The sequence below is a fragment of the Hermetia illucens genome, chromosome 3, assembly GCF_905115235.1.
Source record: "Hermetia illucens chromosome 3, iHerIll2.2.curated.20191125, whole genome shotgun sequence".
NCBI lineage: Eukaryota > Metazoa > Arthropoda > Insecta > Diptera > Stratiomyidae > Hermetia > Hermetia illucens.
The window spans coordinates 6310797-6322128 of NC_051851.1; the positions used below are offsets into that span (position 1 = coordinate 6310797).

An 11332-nucleotide genomic window follows, 5' to 3' on the forward strand; every position below is an offset into this window, starting at 1 on the left:
TTCTGATTACTGTGGATACTATTATTATCTCTCAATTTTCATTCCCAACAACGAGGAAATGAACACACGATTCCTCATATGAGTCTGATTGGCTCCATCACAACCCTATAGAAACTCAGAACTAATTCATGTTCGTCTCTGACCAGAATCCTTCCAAGCGTCTCCCTTACTTCGTTACACAACCTATTTCGATTTGTTAAGGCTTCTCAATCAGTGTGCGACGAAGTCTCCTTTTCCTCTTCATATCAACTCTGCTGGGTAGTGGTACGTTTAACTGCCCGAAAGCTAAAAATGAAATAACCTTCCCTGGGTCTTTGTTGGTCATCAGCAATTACGGACGTCAAAGAACAGGCTGCTAATGCAGGTTTTCAAACTCTGTCAAAGCAAGAATTGGAGAAGAAGTGTTGCAGCTATTGGCATGGACGCCACTTTAGTTGAGTTGAGAAAGCTTTTCTCCTAGCGAGATACAAGAGCATTTATTCCAGTTTCGTAGAAATCCCGACTTTATAGTGTGAAGAAATTCCTGGAGGACAATTTTGGCAGTTGCTTCATTGCTCAATTGTTTTTCCGCCAAAAAAATGATCCAAATGCCTAAAAAAGTGGTAGTCTATTGGGGAGAGGTCGCGTGAATGAGGCAGGGTCTCATACTGCAATTAGTTAATTTTTGGGTCGTTATTGAGGTCGTATCACTCCACCTTTGGATAGTCTAATCTAGGCCGTTGAATACGTAATTTCCGATGCATTTCATCGAGTTGGGCACAATACTTCTCTGCATTAATCGAGAAGAACACTGGATAACTCCGGCTGCAGACCACCAAGCAGTCACCGTTACCTTCTTCGGATGAAAACTCCGTTTTGGCATGTGTTTTGCAGCCTCATCAATATCTAGCCATAAAATATACAGATAACATTTGTTGAGAACGTGTTTCTTATCACACATGAAGGATGGAACATACGGCATCATCCACGATTGTCATTCATTTATTTTATTCAAACGTGATTTTTTACTGTAAAATGGTTTCACTTCTAAATCCTCCATCAAATTAGGGTCTAAGCTACCTAACACCGTCTACCTAGTTCGCTACTAAAACTTAGTCTTATATATTATAGAGAATAGAAATATTTTGTTTATTCTAACTGATCAAACAATTCATTTTTAAAGGCCCGCAATTACATAAAATCGTTGCCGATTATGAAAAAGCGTAGCTTCAAAGACGTTTTCCGTGGTGCAAATCCATTAGCAATTGATCTTCTAGAGAAAATGCTTGAACTGGACTCGGAGAAACGGATAACAGCAGAACAGGCTCTAGCACACAAGTAAGTCAAAGGATTAGCATTTAATACATATTTATTTGTTATATAGTTAGTCAAAGATTTACTCCTTTGATTTGGGAGTTACTAAGACCTTCAATGTAGAAACCATGCCTTGTTTGGGAGATTTCATAGTCCCTCGCAAGACAACTGTCAATCAATAATCAGAAGCGTTGAGCATATCAGTTCCGAATATCAGGTGCAGGGTGAGACACGAATCTTTTTCCGTTTGGTTTCTTATGTCTTTCAACTTGATTCCGGTCTTTTGTGGGACCTTGTCGGGGAAAAATAGCTTAGGTGTCTGGATACCTTTTGAAATATTGTAGAGGCATTGACTACAAGGGTGTTGAAATTGTTGCCATTTGCTTGATATATGTTAGTTCGCAACAAGAAAACCTTGTTAATAGGGCGCCTAATGATGTCATCTTTTCTACTACGTATGTATGAAAACAGGGAGGCCGAGTCCAGCCGGCTCTAACCTTCAGAGTCAGCCCGTAGCATTCACGAAGGAAAGCAGTGCTCCCAACCGTCGTCCTACTCCCCGAAGGACAGCCAAGAGCAGAGCCCCGCCTGGCCAGTCCGTCAGCCCGTTCATTCCCTTCTATGTTTCTATGACCGGCAACCCAGGGAAGGGTGACCTTGAGCGTGCCGCCCAGACTGTTCACCGCGTTTCTGCACTGCCCCATCAGCCTGGAGGATGTCGTCGCTGAGTACAAGGCCTTAATGGCCGCTTAACAGTCGGTCAGAATGGAGCTTGGGGCAATTGACGACTCGGATACACTGTGTGTATTCAAGAAAACCCCCGCACCGACTCTACAGACCATCTTTGATCCGTCGGTGAAGAATACTGTGTCATAGCCTTGTAACATGCCGCCGGTCTTCCACCCTGCCCTGGTTGGAAAGTCATAGGAAAGTTTCTCGTGAAACTCAGTTTACGTGCGTGGCATAGTCCGTGGTAAATGCCCAGATTTCTGGAGGTACTTCGTCTAGAATGTTACTATGTTCGTAGGGCTTCGCTGTTCAGCATCCGGATTCACGTAGTCTGACGGCAGCACACGCTACAACGTATTCAATGTGGAGGTCTAGTGGAGGAGATGCAGGAGTATATTGAGAACATCTGCCGGGCAAGAGCCCCTACACAAGCGGTGAATCCTATTAAGTTTCGATCTATTGTACTTTTCGCTCAATGCCTGCCACCATACAATAAAGCCGCACGATAGGATCGGACGAACTACAGCGGTGTACATCCAGAGAACCATCCTCGGCCGGAGATCCCATTTCTTTGCAAGGGGTTCTCTTGAAGGCATAGAAGGCTATACAGGCCTTATTAACCCTCAGTTCTAGGTTCAATATCCAATTTAGCTTTGGATCCAGGATTACACACAGGTACTTTACATTAGAGGAAAGAATCAATCTTTGTTCATTCAACCGTGGTGGGTGGAATTCAGGTATCCTTGTCTTGGTGGTAAATAGCATCAGTTTCGTTTTGGTTGGGTTTATGCCGAGTCCGCATCTTGCGGCCCACAGGCACGCCTTTCGCAACGCTCCTTCCATGATGTCGCTCATAATGGACGGAAACATCCCAAACTAATAACAAAAATCTAAAATCCACTCGTTCGCGTCTCCAGGACTGTGGTATCTATCCTAACAACCCTTGTCTGCTGCTTCTGTAGCATAACTGGCATTATGCCATCTGGGCCTGGAGATTTATTTGCGAAGCCCAGCCCACCCAATCTTGTCCTCGATAATTACCGATTTGATAATCTTGCACAACTGGGGTGGCCGCAAACATTCCAAGCAAGGTTCTGACTCATTGTCCTCCTCGTCGGCGGGAAAGTGTGTCTGAACCAACAGTTCCAAGGTTTCACTAGAAGATTCCGTCCAGGGGCCGGGGACATATACACGTTCTCTGCCCCCGCCTGGTCCAGCTTGATCACGATTAGGTCGCTGGAACTCAGGTCCAGCATGATTTGCTTGCGTGGGGGGTTCGTCAGTCCCCGTCGGACCACAAATCGTCATCTCCCTCAACAGCTGTAGGTCTTCGTCCGGTTTTGCAGAGCGGAACACTTTTAACCTTACGTTGCTGATTCCGAACCGCATTTTATTGTCGACTTTTTCCAGACGAAGAGTGCCTGGAGGCACCAGGCAGGAAAAGGTTGGCTGTTTGTCTGGGGTTCCTTCCCCCTGATATCAACCCAGTCGTCTATAGGAATGCTGGGGTTTTGAAGGTGCAGGAATTGGACGAGCTTATCCTTAATCATGCGGATCTTCGACAACCAGATGCGAGCGAAATCTCGTCGTAAGGGGTGACGTTGAGCTTTACATCCTCCCAGGCGTCGTTGATCTTAGCGACGCATGAACCGAGAAAGTTTCTAGAGAATTGGTCCTCACAAGCTATAACCTGGAACTCACGGACTACCTAGGAGGAATCAAAGCAGGGGATGGATCCCCCCTGTGTTTGCCTTCGGTGTCCAGGAGATGCTCAAAGACCATCTACGACAGCCTGGCCTCAACACTGGTCCACACCTCCGGGGCGTGTTTGTCGCTAGCAGAATTACCATCCGCTAGCGCCACACGCAAGTGGCTCCTGGCGATATCGCTGAAGGGTTTCGCAGTTCGTGGCCCGTCGGCCGATTCTTGCTGCGGACTTTTCTTCGGATGTTGCTTAGCGTCTGAGGACTTGCCCACTCTGTTCCTCTTGGGATCTTGCTCAACCTCGTCTTGAGATCGATTGCGTTTCAGAGCTATGGATTTCGCCTTCTGCTCGTCTGCCAGGCGTTTGCTATTGTATTCCTCAACAATCGCCTGGTATTTTGCGAGGTCTTTTCATCCCGCATGTCGACAGTACCGGCCTCCTTATTCTTAGCAATTTTGCTGAGAATATGCATGGTCTTCTGGTAGCCAGCTCTTGAGCAGGACACCAGTGGACTTTTGCTTCTTAGTCGGTTTACGGCGACCGACGTTCTTGTTGGTTTTCACTTGGTACACACACTGGTACTCGCTACACCCAGTTTGACGGCAGTGGGTTCCAGGCTGGAAGCCATTAGTCCGTCTGCCGCCAAGCTCAGGGAGGTCTCTGCGTTTGGTTTCAGCACAGCGGTGCTACGGCTGGCACCGAGTTTACTGCTCTCGACGGCTACTGTCTCCTGGCTGAATGCCAGCAGCTCGTCCTCCGATGATGTGCCCGGCATCATCCCATCTTCTATCGCCGTTTTTTAAGGGTCTGTGTAAAACAAAACCTTATTAAAATCGGTTTACTGTCTGTCTATCTGTCTATCTATCCGTCACACGCATTTTTCTCGGAGACGGCTATAGCGATTAACACCAAATTTGGTGGAAAGGTGGAAACTGTGAACGCTCGCGCATACAGTTAGTTACATTCTTCTACGTCGCATTTAAGAGGGGTCCCCATACTTGCAAAAGGGGGTGTAATTTTTTTTTCACCAAATATAGTCATGTGGGGTATCAAATGAAAGGTCTCGGTTGGTACTTTCCGAAGCCGGTCCCAGTTTTGACATTCCGGGGAATCAAAATTGATGATTTCTGTAAGGATGTAGGATCTGTGTCAGAGGAACTCGGGCGCTTGGTTAAATTTGTTCTGCTAAGATTCGTAAATTCCCAAATTTAGCATTACATCAATACCGCTTCGGGTCTCTATCGGAGTTTATCAAGGAAGCGTCCACCAGCCACTAATCTTTGTTCTTATTAGGGACAATGTTACTGGGGACATTCAACCGTCGGAGCCCTACACACTCCTCTTACGGTCTCATAACAAGCTGATTTCGAGCAACTTTTCAAAAGTAGAATGATCGCTTCATGCAGAAGGTTTTACGCTGAATCTGAATAAACAGAAGATTTTTACTTCCGACCATAGTGAAATAAGGGATTCAAATATTCTGGTTCCTATTAGCCAGTGGTGGACTATGGACTGGTTATGAAACTGCTTCACGTTCCAACGCAACTTGGGTGAAATGGCGTTTCTTGGCAGTTGTTCTTTGTGATCCACCCATCAACGAACGTAGTATCGCCCGCCCCTGTTTCCCTTTAAGTGGCTGAGTGCTGACCAACTATTAAAAACAATAGACAGCGCCTCGCGACAATGGAGACAAAGAGCGTCGAAGTTAATGGCAAATGACTAGCACCACATTTTTAGCGCACACTTTCTGTGTTACTATGGACTGTTGGCGAACCTGCAGAATAAAGCCTTAATAGACCCTACAACCTCTTTACCGACGTCACGGAAAATTTCCACCTGCACAAACGAAAGGCCATGCGGAGATTTCAGACGCCTGAATGCTCAGACAATTCCCGAACGATACCCTATTCCACTCATCCATGATTTCGCGCAATTGCTTACAACTTACCGTGGATCCAACCAAGGCGTATCATCAGATTCCTGTCGCCCCCGAAGATATTTCGATAACGACACCTTTCGTGCTCTTCGAATTCACCAGAACAACCTTTGGCTTGTGCAACGCTGCGCAGACTTTTCAGAGATTCATCCAATCTTTCCTACGAAATCGAAACTTTTGTTTCGTATACACGGATGATGTTTTGGTCGCTTCATCTTCCGAATCTGAGCAGTTGGAACATCTGGAGTGCATTTTTCAACATCTTCATGAGGTCGGACTGGTTCTAATCGTTGCAAAATGCAAATTGCTATAGAACCAGGTGAAATGACGGAATCCAACCTGACCCAGACAATGGTGAAGCGATTAAGAACTTTCCCCCGTCAACCACGGTGGAGGATTTGCAATGGTTTTTCGACATGTTGAATTTCTATCGTCGTTTCTTGTCCAAGACCGCCCATCATCAAACGATACTCAACGCTTACTTGTTTGGGCCCGAAACTAAAGACTCCAAAGAGGTTGCGTGGTCTACCAGGCCAGGCGTTTGAGACGGTCAAACAACAGCTTGCTGATGCAACATTGCTGGCATTTCCTCGACCAAATGCACTCCTAGCTGTGTTCGTTGATGACTCAGACAAAGCGGTAGGCGCCGCTCTTCACCAGAATGTGAATCAAACCTGGCAAACCTTGAGTTTCTTTTCGAAGCAACTCAACCTAGCTCAACGTAACTACAGCGCCTACAATCGTGACCTACCTCTAAATCAAATACTTCCATTTCTCTCTTAAGGACGGGCCGCTTACCGTGTTCACGGACCATAAGACCTTCACTTTTTGAAGCCCGACAAACGTCCCCTCTGATATCTAACACGTGTCCGGAAAAGACAATTTTGTTGCAGACACTTTGTCTCGAATCTCGGAGGTCACAATCAAAATCAATCGCCTAAAGGTAAACTTCAAATATAAGTTCAAGGAGTCTCCTATCTCCTACTTACTTTGCCAGACCTCAGAAAATGGACCTAAGCCAGTCATTCCGGCCAATTTCCACATCGAAGTATTTGACGCCAGGACGATCTTGTGCACTCAGGCATCAGGACGACGAGCAGCTGGCTGTCTATGAGCAAGGACATCAACTCTTGAGCCAGACAGTGCAAGGAGTACAGAAGTACAATGTCAACAAGCACGTAAGAAAAGAAGTAGGCATATTGCCTAGGTCGACCAAGCGATTTCACACCACCCATCTCAGCATCATTGTCCCTTTGCGAGACTCGCACGGATACAAGTATTGCCTCATAATCATCGACAGGTATACGCGGGGCCCTGAGGGAATACCTCTTACTGACATTACGACACAATCGAGGCAGTGGACCTCTGTCGAGAGTGGATCCCGCGCTATGGTGTACCAGTCGTAATCATCATGGACCAGGGATTGTAGTTTTAGCCTACTCTCTTCTCGGAATTATGCAAGCTCCTTGTTTAAACAGTTTTGGGCTACTGCCTACCAGTCATAGTGCAATAGGATGCTGGAATGTTGGCACCGGACGCTAAAGGCCGCCTTAATGATTCCGGATGATTTGTCGTGGTCGCGGTCCTTGCCTGTCGACCTCCCAGTCTTAGAGGAGTGCACGGCTAGCCTAGCGGAGTTGGTGTACGGGGAGAATCTGCGCCTCCCCGCCGACCCTGTGCTGGACATCAGGGCAGGGTCAAAGGGTGGTCAAAGGGTAGTATAGGTCCCAGGGCGGAACGTGGATTGGTACCCACGATGGAGCATAAAACCTGGGAAATGCCTGCTGAACCAACACCAAAAGCTCTACTATCAAACCCTATCTCCACCTCGACGTGGTGACCGCTGGGAGCTCTTTCGTAACAAAAAGCTGCAGACGGAGAAGGATGAAGGCGAGTCTCCCGTGCCTAAAAACGGGACAAACTGTACCAACTGGTCCTCCAGGTTGGGGGTTGGGTAGGGCTAACAACCCTACATGGAAAACCGATGTTACGGAGCCTCGGACAGGATGGACTTTACAACGACGAACCCGGCAACGACAACGGATTAATGATTTGCGCATTTTCTCATGGAACGTCCGCTCCCTGTACAGAGATAAAGCTGATGAACAGCTAGCCGATACCCTGTCCCAATATAGGGCTGATATAACAGCGTTGCAAGAGATGCGATGGACAGGGACCGGTTTCCTGGAGAAGAGCCGCTACACCATATATTATAGCGGTCATCGGCTTGATACATTAGATGGTGATGTAAGAGCTTCTTGATAAGTTGTTTGACTGAGCAAAATGGCGTCAATGATTAAGGCGAGTCTTTTGGACAACAACCTTTCCTCTTAGATATTTGTATAATTTGTATTTCAGTATTTATCTTCCATATTGTTGCTGTAGTTCTATTAATTTTCAAATATCTATAAAATCATTCAATCAATCCTTTCAGATACATGGAAAAGTATGCTGATCCCACTGATGAGCCTACATCGGCTCCATACGATCAAAGTTTCGAAGATATGGATTTGCCTGTTGAACAATGGAAGGAGCTTGTTTTCAAGGAGGTCGTCAATTTCACACCGCACACAAATTTCTTCCCACAAGACAGTGGTCAAGCTTAACTCTCCTGTCTAGATTGATATTATTGCAATATACAATGAACGACGAGATAATCAGAGTTCATGCACGGAACAACATTATTTATGTTTATGAAAAAATATATTTACATTTTTTTTTTTTTTTCAATTTTATTGTCCACACACACGCATACACTTCACAAATGATGATGTGATAAAAGAGAGAATTTAAATTGTAAGATTGAAACAATGGAAAGAAGGTATTCGTTTAACGTTTATATATTGTAGCGACGAGTAAGTAGTCTTACTAGATGTTCCGTTTTTTTTTTTTATTGCTTACTTTCTAAAGTCGCAAGAAACACAGTTTTTTTGTAGGTTCACAATCAGTAGGAATGTAATAATTAAGCTAAGGAAAATATTTTCTCGGTTTTGGTTATCCGAAGGTGTGTCTGTATCTTTTTTTTTTAACGAAATTTTAACTGAATCAAAATATTATAAAGCCTACAAATAAGTTCTGTCGGTTTTTTGTTTAAATTTGAAGCTTTATTGTGAAAAATTGGTTCTACATTCATTGTTCAAAGTATTGCCCATCGCTAGCCACAAGTTTCTTCCATCTTTCAGGCAATTCATAGATACCATCGCGCCAAAAATTGGCCGGCTTGGCCGCTATCCACTCATCGAGCCATTTTTTGAGTTCGTCGTAATTGGAGAAGTGCTAGTCAGCCAGGCCATGCTGCATTGACCGGAACAAATAGTAATCAGAAGGAGCAATGTCTGGAGAGTACGGCGGGTGGGGTAGGAGTTCCCATTTCAACGTTTCTAGATATGTTTTAACGGGCTGTGCAACATGTGGACGAACAACTTTATCATGCCTTTGCTGGTATTGCGGCCGTTTTTTCTTGAGTTCGCGGCTCAAACGCATCATTTGACGTCGATAGAGTTTGCCCGTGACCGTTTCGTTCGGTTTTAACAGCTCATAGTATACCACACCCAGCTGGTCCCACCATATACACAGCATGATCTTCTCACCATGAATATTCGCTTTGGCCGTCGATGATGAGGCATGGCCGGGGTATCCCCACGTTCCCCGACGCTTGGGATTATCGTAATGGATCCACTTTTCATCGCCAGTAACTATTCGATGCAGAAAACCCTTCCTTTCTTGTCGCTGGAGCAGTTGTTCGCACATGAAAAAACGGCGTTCGACGTCTCTTGGCTTCAGTTCATACAGAACCCAATTTTCGACCTTTCCGATCATTCCCATTGCTTTTAAACGGTGGGAAATCGCTTGCTGAGTGACTCCAAGTGTTTTTCCAAGTTCTTCTTGCGTTTGCGATGGATCTTGGTCGAGCAATGTCTCTAATTCTTCATCTTCAAAAATTGTTGACCGTCCAGCGCGCTCTTCGTCTTCCAAGTCAAAATTGGCACTTTTAAACCGTCCAAACCACCTCTGGCACGTTCGCTCAGATAGAGCATGGTTACCATAAACTTCCACCAAAATGCGATGACTTTCGGTTGCTTTTTTCTTCATATTGAAACAATGAAGTAGAAATCCCCGCAAAAACACATTATTTGGTACAAAATTGGCCATTTTCGTTGATGAAAAAAGTATTGTTGTTTACACTTCAATTAAATAATTTATACTGACGTTTGTGCCTATTGACAGTAGCTTTCCGATGAATGTTTGGAAATGTGAATCAATTGAATAAAAAACAAGCTACGCCATCTATTGTGAAAACCGACAGAACTTATTTCCAGGCCTAATAATTAGGAATTATGCACAACTTGAAGAAACAACACTTAGTTCGTAGGGGACGTTTGACTAGCCCCTCATTTCGTATTAGCCAACTACCCTTCACATCCCTCCAGAAATAAATTTATATAACATTAGATAAACGTAGGTTTAGTGCATACTAATCACAACTCTGTCCACGCGCCTTAAAACAATTTATTTTCATAGATTTAGGAGCCTACCAGTAATAACAACGAAGAAATTATACGAATCATGAAAGCTAACTTATGAATGAACATTAAACCTAGACCAGGAAGAGAGTAGAGATCAACACCAACTAGCAACCTAAAAGTACTTACCCTAATCGTAGAGGAGAATTTATTTTTACAATTTTTGCATACAAAATACTATTTCCTGCATCGAAACTGCTCGGTCCAAGGACTTTAAATTGCTCTGAAATCTTCCACCCACTTGAATGGGATAATTTTCTCAAGGGTCCTGACAATTCTCTCTAAGTTATGGTTTTGTTATAAATTGATCACTGCAGTGGATGAAGAAAGCGTTAATCTAGGGTCATCTTGCCGCTATAAAAGTCTACATTTTAAGGACTCCGAATCATGTCACGACTCTTGAGGAGACATCCGAATCAACTGGGTCTAATTTTGTTTGAAAATTGCCGTAGATTATTGAAACTACTAAAAGTAACTGATGAACGTACAATGGTGCCATTCTATCGTGATGCCTACTTTACTATAAAATTCGTTGTTCATTTGATCCAGATGTTAAAAATCGTTTTTCGAAAACATATTACGTGTATCTATTTGTTTTGTGTGTAGAGAAAAAAAAAAAAAAACACAGCAGTGTACTTCGAAATTTGTATAAATAAATACAATTAATATTTAAACAAGTCACATGTACGGTGTCTTCTCCATTGCAATGGCCCCATCGCAATTCAGCCTTGATGGTATCAATCAAAACGACCTTCAGGATTTGCAAAAATTCAATATTTTTATTCACATACCCCCAACGTTGTGGGACACTAGCCCGTTTAGCCCATCGGTCAGTGAGCAAATTTCAATTGGAAATTTATTTCAAAAGCACGTGTACGGGCACAACTTTACCCACTAACCAAATTCCATATTGCAATACTGCTTGATATGCGATAGAAGGAACGGAAAAATATGTTTAACAAACATTTATTCCACGTGATCGAACTGATTTGAGGGTTTTGATTATCGAAGAAGGGCCGAAAGACCGTTAAGTTTCCAAAATATTTAAATTTTATGGGTTGACAACAATAACAACAAACAACAGAATGTAGGCGAGACTAGGGAAAATGTGTTTGGTATTTCTTAAATTTTAACTTGGTTTTAGTG

At 44.1% G+C, this 11332-nt stretch overlaps 1 protein-coding gene across 3 annotated transcripts in view; it reads left to right on the top strand.

The window, feature by feature from the left end:
• Positions 1–10795, top strand: part of LOC119651179 (mitogen-activated protein kinase p38b-like) — a 48750-nt gene extending 37955 nt beyond the window's left edge. For 2 of the 3 annotated variants that reach the window (XM_038054607.1, XM_038054606.1), the window contains exons 6-7: positions 1163–1317; positions 8098–8736. In XM_038054607.1, the coding sequence (XP_037910535.1) occupies positions 1163–1317; positions 8098–8269 (327 nt within the window). In that variant the 3' untranslated portion in view covers positions 8270–8736. Of the gene's footprint in view, positions 1–1162; positions 1318–8097; positions 8737–10184 lie in introns of those variants that run through there. The other variant, XR_005249433.1, reaches the window with a different exon arrangement.
• Positions 10796–11332: the final 537 nt, after the last annotated feature.